Source organism: Chanodichthys erythropterus, chromosome 18, assembly GCF_024489055.1.
Source record: "Chanodichthys erythropterus isolate Z2021 chromosome 18, ASM2448905v1, whole genome shotgun sequence".
NCBI classification, from domain to species: domain Eukaryota; kingdom Metazoa; phylum Chordata; class Actinopteri; order Cypriniformes; family Xenocyprididae; genus Chanodichthys; species Chanodichthys erythropterus.
In genome coordinates this window covers 37,016,141-37,035,976 of record NC_090238.1, presented here as the reverse complement: position 1 = coordinate 37,035,976, position 19,836 = coordinate 37,016,141, and the positions used below count along the sequence as shown (strand labels likewise).

General features: G+C 35.2%; 1 protein-coding gene across 3 annotated transcripts in view; it reads left to right on the top strand.

The window, feature by feature from the left end:
• Window positions 1-19,836, top strand: part of plcb1 (phospholipase C beta 1) — a 79,080-nt gene that overhangs the window by 13,247 nt on the left and 45,997 nt on the right. For 2 of the 3 annotated variants that reach the window (XR_010892565.1, XM_067368444.1), the window contains exons 4-5: window positions 18,880-19,020; window positions 19,184-19,263. Coding sequence is in view for 1 of the 3 variants with exons in the window: in XM_067368444.1 (XP_067224545.1) it covers window positions 18,880-19,020; window positions 19,184-19,263 (221 nt within the window). In the remaining 2 variants the exon portion in view is untranslated. Of the gene's footprint in view, window positions 1-18,879; window positions 19,021-19,183; window positions 19,264-19,836 lie in introns of those variants that run through there. The other variant, XM_067368445.1, reaches the window with a different exon arrangement.

Genomic DNA, 19,836 nt, shown 5'->3' with positions numbered 1-19,836 from the left:
TGCTATTATTAAACAAACAAACTAAGCCAAACAACATGTTAAACAATAGCAATTATATTTCCAACATATTTTAAAACTGGAAAGTTTAACCACATCCATGAAGCAGTGACACTAATTCAAGTCAAAACACTTTGTTCACTGGGGCGAGGGTGGGGCAACCTGTCACTCACACAAGATTGACCAATTGCAAACCACAACCACACTGTAAACCCAAATAAGTTGGCAAAACTCAAAAAATTGAGACAATTGGTTGCCTCAAAATTTTTACGAGAAATGAGAAATCCCATCCCAGTTTCAGTTTAACTTAAGTTTGTCTAAATTAAAAGAAGCACGTTTATAGAACTCAAAACAATGAAACCGTTCAGTTTACTTAAATATATCAGTTCTGTGAACTTGAAAGAAAAAGAAATAATCATAATATTAATTTTATACTCATAAAAGTTCATTTTTACTGAAATAATTTAATTTAAGTTTGTCCTACTCAAACCAATTAATTATTTTGAGCGTTAGAGTTTACAGTGCATCCAATCAATTCCCAATGGACAAAATCAAGCCCCGCCCTACATTTTTTCTTGTTTGAGAAGCCATTTCACTCAGATATACGTCACAACAGGGAAGAAAAACGGTCACAACTTCCTGTTTATGCCAACAGAAGGGGAGCGGCCATTTGTGACATGAATGTGCGACACTTATAGCTGTGCAAAACAGCTTGTAATCTGTTTGATACTGCACACTGGTATTTCTTATTATTTTAATGTATTGCCTGATTTGAAGCGCAAATAGTTTTACCATTTACTGCACTTTGTTATTCTTCTAGTTAATAAAGGCTAATGAATCATAAGTCTTGCACATTCACATAAAATAGACTAAATCCTCAGTGCAAAATAAGGTGGATTTATATGTATTTTGATAATGTTGCAATGAACGAGCGGTGTTGTTCAACAAGAAAAGAAATGCAATCAAGAATAAAATATTTGAATGTTTTGATTAATCTCGGCGCTGGTTGCTTTGGTTTATAGCTCATTGAAGACATTTTTGAGATACCTGTGGAGTAAATAAATGAGAAAAATACTTGTGGGATGCTAGAAAAGATGGGTGGGACTAGAAACACCAGCATCTTCATTCTCTCCATTCCCCTTCATTCGCTTGCATCCGTTTATAAGTACGTCCTTGTAAAGGAGGTTTAGCTATTACTACGGCAGCCTGCTCTGTTTCCCAGGCCTTATATAGGTTAATAGCTCTTGTGGGTGATAAGCATCTCTCTATGAGGGTAATGGTCTGTGCAATCTGGTGTGGAATGGCCACAGGCAGACAGACATCTGCACCCACGCTATATCTGGACCGTTCCGATCTAAATATGGAGCCCGTGGGCCGCGGGTCTCCCAGGTGAACTCTTTCCTGACGCCCATGGACGTTATTTGTGTCTGTGAAACGAGAGAATGACACTGGTGCCAAACGAAACGCACCAATGCGATGAAGAGTCATTCCATGCGCTACCGCGCAGTGGTCGGCAACAGCAGGCCTGTTTTAGCCCGAGTTTACGCTGTGAACGGTGCAACAAAAGGATGTAGAGGAAAAATGCAAACGTTTGTGAAAGAGGTTGATCATGCAACAAAAATGTAAGAATATTTTAACGCATCCGTTTTAGGTGATTCAGTTGTGCTTTCCATATTTACAGTCAAACCAAAATGTATTCAGACACCTTGAACATTTCATTCAGTTTATTCACTATAGTTTAAAAAATGGTAATAAAATATTACAAGATCTCAGAGTTAAACTGTGTCAGAAAAAATTAATAGTGAACACTTAAGCAAAACATGGTCATGTCAAAGTGTCTGAATAATTTTTGGTACCAAATGTGTATCAGTTTTACTGTTATTCCACTGTATGAAGAAATTTTGGGTATAATATATATATATAATAATGTCACAGTATTTTGCTATCCTCACTTACATAAATGAACTATAGTGTCCTGAACCCACTAGTAAAAATATATCAAAAATATCAAATATGTCTGAATAATTTTTGGTTTGATTGTATATATATATAATTTTAACATTTATTTTTTACATGACAGATTTACTTTATGTTGTTTCCTGGTCAACACACAGTTCAAGTAGAAAAATTAAAAATTAAAATATTTGTATAAAGTATTGGTTTGTCTACACTACCAGTAGGAATAATTACATTTTTCAAGTCTCTTCTGCTCACCAAGCCTCCATTTATTTGTTCACAAATACAGTAAAAACAGTAATATTGTGAAATATTATTACAATTTCTATTGTAATATATTGTAAAATGTAATTTATTTCTGTGATGATGTGTTAATTTTCAGCGTCATTACTCCAGTCTTCAGTGTCACATGATCCATCAGAAATCATTCTAATATGATTTGCTGCTCAATTATTATTGGTGCTCAATTTTTAATAATAGTGCTTATTATTATCAGTTTAAAACAGTTTTTAGTGCTAAGTATATTTTATTCAGGATTTTTTGATGGATAGAAAGTTCATTTCTTTCAAATAGAAATCTTTTGTAACATTATAAACGTCTTTACTTTACCAATTTAATGCATCCTTGCTGTATAAAACTATTCATTATATTTTAGCCCAAACTTCTGAATAGTGGTTTCCACATCAACTGTTTTCAACATTGATAATAATCAGAAATGTTTCTTGAGCAGCAAAGAAAGGATCATGTGACACTGAAGACTGGAGAAATGATGCTAAAAAGTTCAGCGTTTATTTGAAATTTTCACAAAATAACTGTTTTTACTGTAAAAATTCCAACTTATTCCAAACTTTTGACCAGTAGTGTATATAGATTATTATCTGTTAATTTCTCTACATCTGCTTGTACTGAGGTGGTGAAAGTGCTGATTTCCGCGGTCTCTCTCTCTCTCTCTCTTTCTGCACCATGATATAAAGCATCTTCTGTGAGCGAGTGCGGTGTGACTCGAGTGTCATGACTGAGAGTGATTCTGGGAAACGCAGTGTGCTGGTGTCAAAGCCAGCTGAATAAATCTTGTAGCGGCGCGTTTATATGAAGGCATCCACGAGCCACAACAAACCGTCCATCCACCCTTGGATGTAGAGGTCGAAGCCATTTCCACAGACTGAAGATGAGACGCTGTATCATTCTGAGAGAGTGAGATGCTGTCTGAAGGAGCGATGCTCAATTGATCGATTGAGCCACTCAGCACCCAATAAGACTTAATGCATGCTGGAGAAGTGCTTTTGAAAACTAAACTCTGCTTTAACCGTTTGTTTAACACTTCTTCAGGAATACAAGAATTCAAATGCAGGAAATTGAACAACCACTTTACCATAGATGAGATCTGACAAACAATAACTGAAAATGAGGGCTTTACATACACCAATGCTGTGTCCGAAATCGCCCCCTATGCCCTAAAATCTAGAGGAGTCCATGCCTCGACGGGTCAGGGCTGTTTTGGCAGCAAAAGAGGGACCAACACAATATTAGGAAGGTGGTCATAGTGTTATGCCTGATCGGTGTTTATATATAAAGTTTATGTTAGTTCACCAACTCTTCTAATCTAATCTTTTGGGTTTTGTTCGTCCCAAAGTAGCAGGTACCTCCTAATTGCAAGCTGTTTAACTTTACTGCTTTGATAAGAAAGGAATTTGAATGAGATTTTAATCACTAGTGCACTGAGACCATGAAAAATATCCTGCTGCTTTTGTTTGGAATTGCTTTTTATGCAACTCAATAAAGATGTGTTGTTAATTGAAAAGAAGAAGGACCGTATTGAGTTGTTGCAGGCGAATACCGAACTGATCGTCTTTCCCTTGTTCGCCGGATCTTTACTGTTCAGTCTTCTGGGCCTCTCGTTAAAGCACACAGCAAGAACAATAACATGCTGTTAATTACTCCACTGAAAAGTGGAGAAGATAACGAGACGTTTATGTCATAAATGTATATGATGCATATTAAAACCAATCAGATTGTCTCAGTAAGTAGTGGGTTGTTTACATGCCTCCATCTGTTGACAAGCAATCAGAGCTTTGCTAATGGCACTGCTGTTGTTAATGACCGTATGCTTTGTGGAAAAGCTGTTCCCATTCTGCCATATGAGTCTCTGAAGTGCTCTGTAGTTTGTCCACATTATTTATCTCCAAATATTAAAGGGCAAATTGGCAAAAAAAAATGTGCACCCCTATATAAATATACATTTATATATGTTTAAATGTATGTGACACAAAATGTTTAAATATTATTTACGCTGAGCACTGTATGTGTGTGTTTTATATTTATAATAAGTGTTTATAAGTATTATATAATATTTATAAGTATAGAATTATGACAGGATTATTGAATTTCTAATAATAATTGAAAATATTAGTATTAATAATAGTAATAGTAAATTATATATTTATTGTTTATTATTATTATTAATATTATATTTATCATTATCATTAGAAATGCAATAATCCTAAGTCATATATATATATATATATATATATATATATATATATATATATATATATATATATATATATATATATATATATATATATATATTTAAACATTATTGAATAATAAATTAAAAAATATAAGTATTAATAATAGTAATAGTCAATTATTATATATTTATTGTTTATTATTATTATTAATATTATATTTATTATTATAATTAATTATTATTAAACAATAAATATATAATAATTGACTATTACTATTATTAATACTTATATTTTTTCATTTTTTATTAATACTTATATTTTTTAATTTATTATTCAATAATGTTTAAATATATATATATATATATATATATATATATATATATATATATATATATATATATATATATATATATATATATATATATATATATATATATATAACTGAAAGATTATTTAGGGAACCAAATATATTATATATATAGTAACAAATATAAACAAATATATATTTAAACATTTTATAAGTATAGACATTACTTAGGATTATTGCATTTCTAATAATAATTTATATATATATATATATATATATATATATATATATATATATATATATATATATATATATATATATATATATATATATATATATATATATATATATATATATATATATATATACATATATTAGTATTATTAATAATAATAATAATATAGTAAATTATAATACATTTGTTATTATTTTTATTATTAATATTTATTATTATTATTATTATTATTATTACAAATGTGATCATCTTAAGCCATCAGTCTATTCTTTATATAAATCAAGTACTTTATATAAATATAAAATATTTATAACACCAGGAATTGTTTTTATGTACTTGTGAATTGAGTTGATTCCACATTTGATCCTAAATTTGTTCTAAATCCACTCTCACATCCATGGTTACTCAAAGACTGTGTGTCTGTTGCTTCCTGTGAGCTTGTGCTCAGCTGTGTTCAGCGCTTGTTTCTTAGGTGTGTTAGACTGTGCTGTCTGCATTGCTGCTCTATCAGCCGGTGCAGTTTGCTCTTTTCTATGCAACAGCATATATTTTTAGTTCATATAAAGGTACCACCCCTTTTTGCTTTGGGTAATGAAGCATTCAAGCATGAAGCAGACAGAAGAACCATTGGGACTTCAGCCAAAACGAAGAGGATAGCCTTTGATTCCTGCCCACTTTCTCTCAAACCAAAAAAAGTGCCTGGAGGAGGATCAGCACCGCAACACAACGCCATGAAATCAGTCCGCCCATCTGCCAACACACTTCTGCTGCAGCAGCTGTGTGCGCGCTTAATCTGAACACAGATTTAGAGGTCCACGACTTCCACCCACTCTCAGATTTACTTTACAATACATGCTCTCATGTGAAACTCAGATGATAATGTGCTGTAATTAGTGCTTTTCTAAGAAAAGCTTCACTGTTGCTCATTCTTACGCTCTTAAAAATTACGCTTCCAAAATGAGGTTTTCTCAGTGATGAGACAGAAGAAACACTTTTGGTTCCCCAAAGAATCTTTCAGTTCTTAAAGAAGCCATATTATATGCCTTTTTACAAAGTCATGATTTCCTTTCACCTAGAACAGGTTTTCATGCTTGAATGTTGATTATTTTCCTCATATTCTCCATTGTTGCAGCTCCTCTCTTCCCAGTCTGTCAGTAACGCTCTGTTTAGTTCCTGTCTCTATGAAGCCCCTCCTTCTGAAAAGCACAATGAGCTCTGATTGGTCGGCTGTGTGTTGTGATTGGTCAAGCACTTTGAGCGTGTTTGGGGAAATGTCCCGCCCCTTACCATAACCACCATTTTCAACACACTACTAAGTAACTCAACCAGACCCCGCCCCTTTATTCTGCATGTGAATTATGTTAATGAGGAATATTGTGATGTGTTCATTCCCGAAGAAAACTCAAGACTACAACAGAGGCGTTTCAGAGAGTTCAGAAACATTGACACTGATATAGAGAATAACTGGAGGAGTTACCATATACATATGTATGAATCTGCTTCACTCTGCGTCTTTTCAATCACACAGTTTTGTTATTTCTGTGTTACAAATATTCAAATCATCACAGAAGAACTGGGATAAAAGTTTATAGTTCAGATATAAACACTGATGTCCGCGGAAGAGATCAAAATTGAGCAAATCACCTTTAAAAAGTAACTTGGTGCATCAAATAACAATTGTATCGATTACATCACTACACCAGTAGGTGGCGACAAGTGACAGTTAATAATGAGTCATTGAATCATTCTTTCAAGAGATTCGTTTAAAAACGCTGATTCATCCAGTAATGAAACAAGTGAAGTCTTTATAAGTGAGTCATTGAATCATTCATTCAACCTGATTTTTAAAAAATAATTGATTCAGATTAATTAAACATTTTAAATAGACTGCAGCTACATTTTTTCAGAATCTCTAGTAAATTAACATTTTGTTTAGTTATTTTGTTTAATTCAGAATTGTGGGAAAATTGTGATCTGTGTTTGAAACAAAAAAATTGTGATTCTCAATTTATTCATAATCATACGGCTTCATTGGATTGAACAAATTTAGAAATCTGAATATATGATTCATGCCACAACATTGTAGGCACATTTTATTTTTTAACCCAGAACAAAGATGTATTGATATTTTATTTTATTTTATTTACAAATCTAAAAAAAAATATATTTTTATGTATTTATCTATTTGAGTGTTATTTATTTATTATTATTTAAATGATTTATTATTTATAAATATGTATTTTTTATTCATGCATGTATTTATACATGATTTATTTATAGTCACAGTGACATAGCTTTGAAATGATTATGAAATGCGCCATGCAAAAAAAAAAAAAAAGATTATGTGATGATAATGTATAAATACATAAATAGAGTGAATGTGACTTTATAAGTACATAAATATCATAAATTACATTTTCTTCAGAATGCAAAACGCTGCTGCAGTATGTGGTCTAATCTCAGTTTTCAGGAGGTTGTTTGCCTGTGTAATTATGAGGTGTCAAAACATTAAATCAGTAAATAAATGTTTTCAACATTACAACATTTACCTGCTGGTTTAATATGACACCTGGTTATTTCTTACTCATTTTACTGCAGCTGTTGTAGGTTCACAGAATAACACATCTGAACCCATGATCTGACACATCACGCTTGCTTTAATTGCTTATTAGTGACATGAAAAGGCTTGACTCAACGTCACGGTGAATCGCATTGTCCGGCAGGTCATTCACTCGTCTTTGGTGGTTGAAAGAGATCCAGTGAGCTCAAAGCTAATGATTGTGGTCAGAGCAGATGCACCGTGGCCCTTTACTTTGATACGACATGGTTTGGTTAAATCCGGCTCCCAAAGGCAACGAAGTCTTGATGCATGTTGCCATAGAAACTCTTGTGGAAAGGCTCCCTGTATGTGACCAAAGCCAAAGGCACCGGAGCTAATGAGGTTGCGAGAAAGGGCATCCAACATGGCGAGGAGCCTCGCGGAGGACAAGGTGACAACAATGACAAGGGCTTTGGAGCGGAGAGCAGGAAACAGCTCGCCTGCGGGCCCATCGACGCTGACTCATCTGATTTAAAACCTCCTCCTTAACAGCTCCGCCATCATCATCATGAATATGCATTGCGGAGCATTCTTTCCAGGCCCAAAGGGAGAGAAAGACTACAGGGGCGTCCTTGATTAGCACAGGTGTAGGTGGACTGTGCGTGAGTCTGGATCTTCTTGTACTGAGAGAAATCTGTTGTTAATGGTGTTTGCTAGGGAAAGCAGCAATGTTACTATTCAGTGATTTGAACAAACTCATGAAATATTATTATTATTATTGAACAAATTCATGAATATTACACCATTTATTATAAAAGACATACTGAGTTTCTGAAACAATCTTTGTCATAGAATACACCCGTCTGTTCTCAATGAGTTGACAGTTATATGTTCTTGTTTTCTTTCTGAAGATCTGAGGTGAATTGTCCATTGTTGCTTTCGGTATTGCTATAAAAGACACACAAAATGATATTCAAACTCACATTAGATGTGTTTAACTTTAAATAAAGCACCTAAACATTACCTGAGATTGTCATTATCATACTTTGTGGTGTTGTTCCAGCCACGACGTCACCGAAAAATAGAAACCGTTTCTAAAATCGAATCATCACGTCGCCGTCACGGCTATAGGACAAAAACTCCAATTAATGAACATGGAAAAGATACCTATTATCATGCGTCACGGAACTGCTCTGAGACACTTAAAAGTCAGGATCATGTCCTGCTCACGTATAAATGAATTGTGATTTTCCTGATAATAATTGTGATTTAAAGCTGCAGTCTGCAATTTTTGGCCCTCTAGCGGTGAATAAACAGAACTGCACGCGTCTTGCGTAATAACATTGTAGCCGGAGCTACTTTTCTAGTGCATACACAAATACAGATTGTTCAAAGCAGCTTCACATTAATAAACAGTGTTAACTCTTTCCCCTCACTCTTTTTTTTCTCTCACCGCCATTTTCATCATTTTCACAAAAATTAATGGCCCCCAGAATATTTTGTTCTATGAATATCTGAACATGCTACACATCAAAAGAAAGAACAGAGCCTCTGCTTTTAAACAAAAAACAAAAAAGTTAGCTTAATGCATTCTTTTTTTATCAGCACTTAAATGTGGGTAAGTTTCATTTAAAAAAAGCAACATTTTGAACATTGTAGTCTTTTTTTAAAGATCTAAATAAGCAATGCTTTTATCGCTTGTTTCTGCCTGTGTTTTGATCCGTCAAATTGCCTCATGTCTCATAGCACGTAACATTACAATAATAATCAATGCAAACAGCCTACAGAGCTCTTACTTGTAATTCCTGACTGCAGCAGATTCATTTCGGCATGGATAACGTGTGGTGTCTGCAAGAGCAGGTAACTCGCAATTGTTAGTTTATATTCCGCAATTCAGACTATATAAATTGCAATTTTTTGTTTATATCTCGCAATTCTGGCTTTATAACTCGCAAATGCGACTTAATATCACACGATTCTGAGAAAAAAAGTCAGAATTGTGAGATAAATTATTTTTTAAATTTGTATCCATTGGCGGAAACAAGCTTCCATAGAAAGCACTGGATCATGAGCTGCACACGTATAAAAGGACACAATGCCATGCTTCACTCTGAAACACACAGCGCATATATTTCTTTATTATATCCCAGCCTTTATGATTTGGTAATCGTACTAATCCATATCTCAATTTCAGTTTTATTGTGATTAATCGTGCTTCCCTAAGGGGCAGACAATAAAATGAGAAAAAGAGATACTTGTGCTGAACAGACCTTAACAGATGCTCTTCTGGATTTGGCTGGTATTAAGTAACACCTAACAACCACCCAACACCTTAGCAACAATCCAGAAATCCTTAGCAACCGTAACGTCATGATAATGAGCTTATCAGGGCCAAGCACAACTCATTTTCATCTAGCGTTCATCTTATTCTTTTAAAGTGCACGTTTAAATGATCAAGGGTTGAGATTGTCAGTCGTTTTGTGATTATGCTGCAAAAACCAATTAACTTGCTCTTGATTCTTCACTGTGCTGATCAACGATGTATTGTTTTATTACAGGCAGCGCTGAGTTCCATCAGACAAATAGAAAATGTAGAGGTCTCTCATTACAAAAGGCCGTCTGCACGTCTGTATCTGTCAGGATTCTGGAGTGCTGTAATATATGCAGGTGTGCAGAGAAATCTAAATCCAATTTATTTTCCTCTCAACAGGACCTTTCTTTTCGCCCAGGCATCATGCAGAGAATATAAAAGGAGATTTGCATGAAACATGCCCACGTGAAAGAGTTCGCAGAGATAATAATGACAGTGTTCATGAGTTTGACGTGTTGAAATGCATGTTCATGGCGGTGAGATTTTGCACACTAAACCAACCTGAAATTGTTCAAAATAATACATGCGAAATGTAAAGGAAAGCGGAAAAATAAAATGCAATTCAAATAATCATGCAGCAAGTAGGCTATTTACAGGCTTGATCTTTTTTTAGCGCCAATCTCTCACACATCTGTCCAGAACTCCATACAGAACTCCCCTTTTAAAGAGTGCATTTAATATTCAATAACTGCATGTATTATTCATGTGCTATTCAGAGCCCATGTCTGCAGTACACACAGCGTCTTTCACTAATGAACCTGTGTCGTCTGTCATGCTGTCGGAGGAAACTGCTTTAAATAAAAGTGTAACAGTAGTCTGTCTGCAGGGGCCCCGGGGACAGAGCACAATCATGAGTCATGAGGGTTACGGGAAGATCCTGTCTGAAAAAAAGGCAAGATATAGACTGTAAAAAAGATGGATGTTTTCACTTCCTTCTGTTGTCGAAAAATGAAGCCAAAATATCCTAGAAACGGTCATTGACGGTGACATCATTCGGAGCCAGAGGTTCAGCTGTCAGCTGTGACGTAACGCCTCACTTTTATAGCATCGAATTTAGTCGAATAACTAACTAAAACCAAGCTTATTGGAAAAAAAACGAACACTTGAACATATGCCAGCATGATAACAACTACCTAAATTTACACGAGCCATCTCCGGAAAAAAATTATTTGAAGTGTACTTAGATTTTTTTTTGTTTGTTTCTCTTACGTCCCATTGGTTTTTATGGAGAGGGCGGGGTTTATGACCTATACTGCATCCAGCCACTAGTGGGCGATCACATGGCTGCGGGAACATTTGAAAATGAAGAAATTAAGATAACCATAAATTTTAGTATTGCAAAAAATTGGCCATATTGTACATCCCTCACTCTAAAAAAAGCTGGGTTAAAAACACAAGTTGGGTTGAAAATGGACAAATCCAGTGATTGAGTTAAATGTTTGCCCAACATGCTGAGTAGTTTTATTTAACTCAACTATTGTTTAAAAATGACTGTATGGCTGGCTTAAAATGAACCCAAAATATAAAAAAAATCTACTTATTAATAAATGTTAATTTCCAACATAATTTGGGTTTATTTTAAGCAAGCAATACAGTAATTTTTTAACCCAGCATTATTTAGAGTGCTACAAACAAGCAGAGCGAACTTGGATATCTTTTTTTTTTTTTTTTAAATGCATTCACAGTTTTGTATCAAATAGATTACAATTAGAGTTTTGTTTTTTGTTTTTTCTCCACAGATTGTGCAGCCATAGTTGCCCATGCAGTGTGTTGCTCTGTGGTCGCTGAGATAGTTGCTAGGTTGTTCTCCTGAATTGATTTTCCATTCTAGATATGGCTCAGGTCTTTCATTGTGTATCTGTGGGATTTTTTCAGCTGTTTTATAGTCCAACAGGTGAAAATAATGTATTTGATAACTGAGTAAAGAACCAGCACACCTCTCTCACACGCTGAAGCTGAATACTTCACTTAGGAGTCTGCTTACACCACTAACAGAAACATGCAGGCATATTCTGGATGTTCAGCATTGGAACATGTTTACAGAAATAAATGTTAAATAATGTTTTTAATCTAGTATCATTGACTTCTCCATCAGAACAGCTGTTTAGCTGAATCATGATATTTTAAGCTCTAAGATTTTAATAATCAAGATCACATCATTTACAAAGGCAAAAGATTTAGTCAATGCACACAAGTTAAAACTTTCTTAATGTGATTTCATATATCTAACTGTGAATTGTGAATCATCAGTGCACTTTATTTTACAATCAATACAAGCAATTTGGAGTTTTAACCCAACAATTTGGTTGTTTTGACCCAGCGGTTGGGTTGTTTTAATCCAACAATTTGGTGGTTTTAACCCAACAATTTGGTGTTTTAACCCAGCGATTTGGTGTTTTAACCCAGCGATTGGGTTGTTTTAGTTGTTTTAGCAAATTTGGTTGTTTCAACCCAACAATTGGGTTGTTTCAACCCAACAATTGGGTTGTTTTAACCCAACAATTGGGTTGTTTTAACCCAACAATTAGGTGTTTTAACTCAGCAATTTGACTGTTTTAACCCAGCAATTGGGTTGTTTTAACCCAACAATTTGGTTGTTTTAACCAGGTGATTGGGTTGTTTTGACCCAGCAATTGGGTTGTTTTGACCCAACAATTTGGTTGTTTTAACCAGGTGATTGGGTTGTTTTAACCCAGCAATTGGGTTGTTTTAACCCAACAATTTGGTTGTTTTAACCCAACAATTTGGTTGTTTTAACCCAACGATTTGGTTGTTTTAACCCAGTGATTGGGTTGTTTTAACCCAACAATTGTGTTGTTTTAACCCAGTGATTGGGTTGTTTTAACCCAGCAATTGGGTTGTTTTAACCCAACAATTTGGTTGTTTTAACCCAGCGATTGGGCTGTTTTAACCCAACAATTTGGTTTTAACCCAGCGATTGGGTTGTTTTAATCCAATAATTTGGTTGTTTTAACCCAGCTATTGGGTTGTTTTAACCCAACAATTTGGTTGTTTTAACCCAACAATTTGGTTGTTTTAACCCAGCGATTGGGTTGTTTTAACCCAACAATTGGGTTGTTTTAAGCCAACAATTTGGTGTTTTAACCAAGCGATTGGGCTGTTTTAACCCAACAATTTGGTTGTTTTGACCCAGTGGTTGGGTTGTTTTAACCCAACAATTTGGTTGTTTTAACCCAACAATTTGGTGTTTTAACCCAGCGATTTGGTGTTTTAACCCAGCGATTGGGTTGTTTTAGTTGTTTTAGCGAATTTTGGTTGTTTCAACCCAACAATTGGGTTGTTTTAACCCAACAATTGGGTTGTTTTAACCCAACAATTGGGTTGTTTTAACCCAGGAATTGGGTTGTTTTAACCCAACAATTGGGTTGTTTTAACCCAACAATTGGGTTGTTTTAACCCAAAAATTAGGTGTTTTAACTCAGCAATTTGATTGTTTTAACCCAGCAATTGGGTTGTTTTAACCCAACAATTTGGTTGTTTTAACCCAACAATTTGGTGTTTTAACCCAACAATTTGGTTGTTTTAACCAGGTGATTGGGTTGTTTTAACCCAACAATTTGGTTGTTTTAACCCAACAATTTGGTGTTTTAACCCAGCGATTTGGTGTTTTAACCCAGCGATTGGGTTGTTTTAGTTGTTTTAGCGAATTTTGGTTGTTTCAACCCAACAATTGGGTTGTTTTAACCCAACAATTGGGTTGTTTTAACCCAACAATTGGGTTGTTTTAACCCAGGAATTGGGTTGTTTTAACCCAACAATTGGGTTGTTTTAACCCAACAATTGGGTTGTTTTAACCCAACAATTAGGTGTTTTAACTCAGCAATTTGATTGTTTTAACCCAGCAATTGGGTTGTTTTAACCCAACAATTTGGTTGTTTTAACCCAACAATTTGGTGTTTTAACCCAACAATTTGGTTGTTTTAACCAGGTGATTGGGTTGTTTTAACCCAACAATTTGGTTGTTTTAACCCAACAATTTGGTTGTTTTAACCCAACGATTTGGTTGTTTTAACCCAACAATTTGGTTGTTTTAAGCCAGTGATTGGGTTGTTTTAACCCAGCAATTTGGTTGTTTTAACCCAACAATTGTGTTGTTTTAACCCAGTGATTGGGTTGTCTTAACCCAACAATTTGGTTGTTTTCACCCAACAATTGTGTTGTTTTAACCCAATGATTGGGTTGTTTTAACCCAGCAATTGGGTTGTTTTAACCCAACAATTTGGTTGTTTTAACCCAGCGATTGGGCTGTTTTAACCCAACAATTTGGTTTTAACCCAGCGATTGGGTTGTTTTAATCCAATAATTTGGTTGTTTTAACCCAGCTATTGGGCTGTTTTAACCCAACAATTTGGTTGTTTTAACCCAACAATTTGGTTGTTTTAACCCAACAATTTGGTTGTTTTAACCCAGCGATTGGGTTGTTTTAACCCAACAATTGGGCTGTTTTAACCCAACAATTGGGCTGTTTTAACCCAACAATTTGGTTGTTTTAACCCAACAATTGGGTTGTTTTAACCCAAAAATTTTGTTGTTTTAACCAAGCGATTGGGCTGTTTTAACCCAACAATTTGGTTGTTTTAACCCAGCAATTGGGTTGTTTTAACCCAACAATTTGGTTGTTTTAACCCAGCGACTGGGTTGTTTTAACCCAACAATTTGGTTGTTTTAACCCAGCAACTGGGTTGTTTTAACCCAACAATTTGGTTGTTTTAACCCAGCGACTGGGCTGTTTTAACCCAACATTTTGATTGTTTTAACCCAGCGATTGGGCTGTTTTAACCCAACAATTTGGTTGTTTTAACCCAGCAATTGGGTTGTTTTAACCCAACAATTTGGTTGTTTTAACCCAACAATTTGTGTGTTTTAACCCAACAATTTGGTTGTTTTAACCCAGCGATTGGGCTGTTTTAACCCAACAATTGGGTTGTTTTAACCCAACAATTTGGTTGTTTTAACCCAGCGACTGGGTTGTTTTAACCCAACAATTTGGTTGTTTTAACCCAGCGACTGGGCTGTTTTAACCCAACATTTTGATTGTTTTAACCCAGTGATTGGGTTGTTTTCTAAATCATTACTCAACAAACTTCAGTATTTACAAAATTCGGCTGCTAGAGTTCTGTCTGGGGTCAGGGCTGGTGATCATATTACCCCTGTCTTGAAGTCTTTGCACTGGCTTCCTGTCAGGTATCGTATTGATTTTAAAGTCCTTATGTTAACATATAAGGCTTTGCATGATCTGGCTCCTCAGTACTTGACTGATCTTTTAATGCCTTACACTCCATGTCGAAATCTGCGTTCCTCTCAGAGTGGACTCTTAGTTGTTCCTAAGACACGGCTTCGCTCCAGGGGTGGTAGAGCATTTTCTTCTTATGCTCCTAGGCTTTGGAACTCTCTCCCAGCTGACATCAGGGAAGCAAACACATTAGCGATTTTTAAATCTCTTCTTAAGACATACTATTTTAGGATTGCTTTTACTTGATTTATCATTTTATTTTGTTTCTATTTCTTTGATGTGAATTTTTTGTAGTTAAATGTGTTGTTTTCTCTGTTATGTTTTCTTGTAAAGCGCTTTGAAAAAGCCACTTTTAAAGGTGCTATATAAAAAATAAAGGTATTAAGGTATAACCCAGTGGTTGGGTTAAATGTTTGCCCAACCTCCTGGGTAGTTTTATTTAACTATTCATTTAACTATTGTTTAAAAATTACTGTATTACTTGATTAAAATGAACCCAAATTCTGTTGGAAATCAACATTTATTAATATGCTTAATAAATTAACTTTTATTAATAAGTTTAATGAATAATAATTAAATAATAAAGATTTATTAAATTGCTAATTAATAAATGTTCACCTTTTGATTATGATTGTTGCCTCTAGTAATTGTGTCTGATTTTTAATTTCCAGCCTATTTTTGGTTCATTTTAAGCCAGACATATAGTTGAGTTAAATAAAACTACCCAGCAGGTTAATCATTTAACCCAACCCCTGGGTTTGTCCATTTTCAACCCAACTTGGGTTACTTTTAACCCAGCATTTATTAGCGTGTAGGTTATTTCAGCAACTGTATTTAAATGATTCTTTGATACACTCAGTGTTGGGTGTGACAGTGTGTTCATTGTTTGCACATCTTCTCAACTGAATGCGACTGAATAAAATATTTACGAGCATCATTTAGCAATGCATCTAAATGCTAGTTTGGAGCGAGACATTGGTGGTGCCATTCAATCATTCGCTCCCTCAAGTGGCAAGAAGACAATTCAAAATGTAATATTACTCATTGAACCATCTTTGAAATTACCGAAGCCCTCCGTGAGCACTGATGGATTTAGACTCTTTAATGGCTTCGTTTTCCTCTGGGGTGTTGTTCTAGGTATATTGTTTTTTGTGAGTCACAGCCGAAATTGATAAAACATTTGATTTTTCTTGATGGAAAACCGTTGGGTGTCTTTTTCCATTTGTTCTCAGTGATGCGCTCATGTGCTCTTTGGGATTTTGCCGCCGGTGCAGCGTCTCTCGTCCTCGTCCTTGTGCATGTTTGGCAGTGAGAGTGGTTTTTACGCTTGATTATATTTGTTCAAGCATTGGTTCTGCTGTGGCAGAGATCGCACTCGCGCATCAGAGCTTGATTGGAGAGTCGTTGCGTTGGGTTGTAATTACCCGCTGACAGCTGAGAGGCCAAAACACACCTGTTGCACAGCTGCATGTGCTGTCGAGAGAAACACTTGTTGGGCGTCACGTCAGATGAAAGACCTGCTCCAAAACTAAAGAGGCTCCCTACCTGAGCAACACTCTCAGGCATCATAGCTACAGGCGCAAAAGCTTTTTTTGGCATAAAATCGGGTCCACATTGCAGGTTATTCTTGCCAACAAACGCCCACTTAAACAGGAACAGAGCATCTGATCTGCATTCAAAGCAAACGGGCAGATTTTGTTTTATTTTACATTTCAGACTCATATGAAATAATTCCTGTTTTCAGCATATGCATTTCATGTTAATTCACTTTAAGTTTATTTGCATAGCACTTTCCTCAGTACACTGCAGCTTTACAGAAAATGCTTATTTCAGTGTTACGGTTTAGGATGTATTCTATGGACTTTTGTTTTCGCCATGGAATAAAAAAACTAAAAAAGGTAATTGCAACTTTTGAAGTTTACATCTCACAAATCTGACTTTTTTTCTCAGAACAATTCTCTGAATTGTGTGGAAAAAAAGTCAAAATTGCTCAAAAATTACTCAAAATTTATACTTAGCATTTTTGAGTTTTATAACTCAAAATTCAGAGAATTGTTCAAAGAAGAGTTTGTATCTTATAATAACTTTTTCAACAGACATTTTTGAGAGAATTCAGAGAAATGCAAAGTATACATTTATACTTTTTTTTTTGAGTTTATAACTGGAAATTTTTACTTTTTTCCACACAATTCAGAGAATTTTTCAGAGAAAAAAAGTCAGATTTGTTAGATATAAACTCATAATTGAGAGAAAAACATTGGTTTATACCTCACAACTTTAAGTTTATGACTCGCAATTTTGTCTTTTTTCCTCACGATTCTCAAAACGTGAAAACGAGTCACTAAAAAGTCACATTCACGTTTATTCCCTTGCAGAAATAAGCTTTCATAGAATGTTATCAGCCAGAGATGAGTTTGTCAAGGTAATGTCCAAATAGCAGTTATAACATCCACCTTATTTTTCAGGTAAGAGCAGCACTGCCATTTGTAAATTGAATGTGTCTGACATTCGCTTTCAGTTATTTTTTGCTGTACAAAACAGCTTTTTGTTGCGCAGACAGTTTTTCAGTTTACTGCACTTTGATATTCCTCTCATTATTTTCCTATAGAAGCTAATAAATCGGAAGTCTCGCACATTCACAGAAAACACTTTACTTATGCGTTGAAATATAAGGTGAATAATACATGTCATGTGGTAAGTCATGTATTCAGACACAATGGACGTTTTAAAAGGGATAGTTCACCCAAAAATGAAAATTATCCCATGATTTACTCACCCTCAAGCCATCCTAGGTGTATATGACTGTCTTCTTTCAGACGAACACAATCAGAGTTAAATTAGAAAGTATTCTGGCTCTTCCAAGTGAAAAAAAGTGCATCCATCCATCATAAAAGTAATCCATACGGCTCCAGGGGGTTAATAAAGGCCTTCTGAAGCGAAGTGATGGGGTTTTGTAAGAAAAAATATCCTCATTCACTCCCATTATACGCTTGGAAGAGCCCAAATATTTTTTAATATAACTCAGATTGCGCTGGTCTGATAGAAGAAAGTCATATACAACTAGGATGGCTTGAAGGTGAGTAAATCATTGGATAATTTTCATTATTGGATGAACTATCCCTTTAAGGCCCATTCACACTATGATATCGCACACTGCAGTTTTGTCGTCTGCCACTTTAAATGCACAAGCTCTTCATAGCAGAATGGATTCTGATTGGCTGTCAGTGTTTTAATCGTTCATCAGCTGGAAAAAAATAATTCTGAACGTGATCCCATATCATTACTGTTATCATAATAGTCATAAACGATAATATCTTTATCGTTATAGTTATCATCCTCTGTGTGAACGGGCCTCTATAGGCAGCAATTACAACTTGTACTCATAAGGATTACAATATAAAGATAATATTACAATATAAGTTCGTAATTTTTATTTGTAGAGCCAAAGGTGGCGTCAAGCCATCGCCTGAAATCATCACACAGGCCGGATCCATTTGTCATTTTTTGGTTTATTTTCTACGATAAAGTGTGTGGGTTCTGATTCTGAAGTAACATCAGCGGATGTGTTGAATGTTTCTCCATCATCAGCAGGTGTTCAGAAGCTCAGATGCAGTTTTTATCGTATAGATAAAAGCGCTCGTGGGAAACGGTTGTGGGCGAGATCACAACAGCTAAGCAGCCGTAAAGAGGCTTACTGGTTTATTTCAGATGTTTTATGGCAGCGAGGCTTCATTATTGTTTTCCCTCAGGAAGCAAAGCTCCGGGAGCTCCTGGATGTGGGGAATCTGGTGGGACGGATAGAGAACCGGATGCTGACGGTGGTTACGGGACCCGACATGGTCAATATCCAGTACCTGAACTTCATGGCCTTCCAAGAAGAAGTCGCCAAGGTGTTTTCATCAGCATCATAACATTTTATTAAATAAGTAGAGCGTATATTTCTGTCAGTGAGAGATTTGTGCAGCATATTTTAGTCAGGATACTTGACCTGAATAGTTTTTAATGAAAATGCTTTTTTTTTGTTTGTTTGTTTCTGCTTTGTCATTCATAAAGGAGTGGGCAGATGAGCTGTTTAGTCTGGCGTCCAACCTACTCGCTCAGAACATGGGCAGAGAATCCTGTCTGGAGAAAGCGTGAGTACCTGCAGATGATCTGTCATGGTGTACGTTCACCTGCTTGGGTCAGGACGCCGTTCACAATCTAAATGAGCTTTTTTAACCCCATAATTAATTAATTTTTATCATTAGCCAATAATCATTAGCCACTTTTCCAGTGTCGTGCCAAACCGATTTCTTTTCTTAACCATTCTATTTTGTGACAAATTTGGTCCCCCCTGAAATCGGGTCACTTAATAAGCTAATATTATTATTATTTATTGATCAACAGTTAATTAAGTGTTAAGTTCAATTGTTTTTATTATGCACTAATGTGTTTTCGGGCGCATTATATAGTAAGCTATGTGTATTTTAAATTAATATCATTCGTATTGACTTAGGATAATCATTAACTGACAGTTTGGTGAGACACGATTTCGAGGGAGGTCCCGATTCACCATGACGGATATGGTTTCATTTTCCAATGTAAGACTGATAGCAGAGCTCTTCGGTAAACAGTCAGTTTACAGACGGTATGAGATGTAAATAGCGATTGGGTTATGGAGGATGATCAGATACTTCTGTTTTAAACTAGTGTTTAGTTTACTTCAC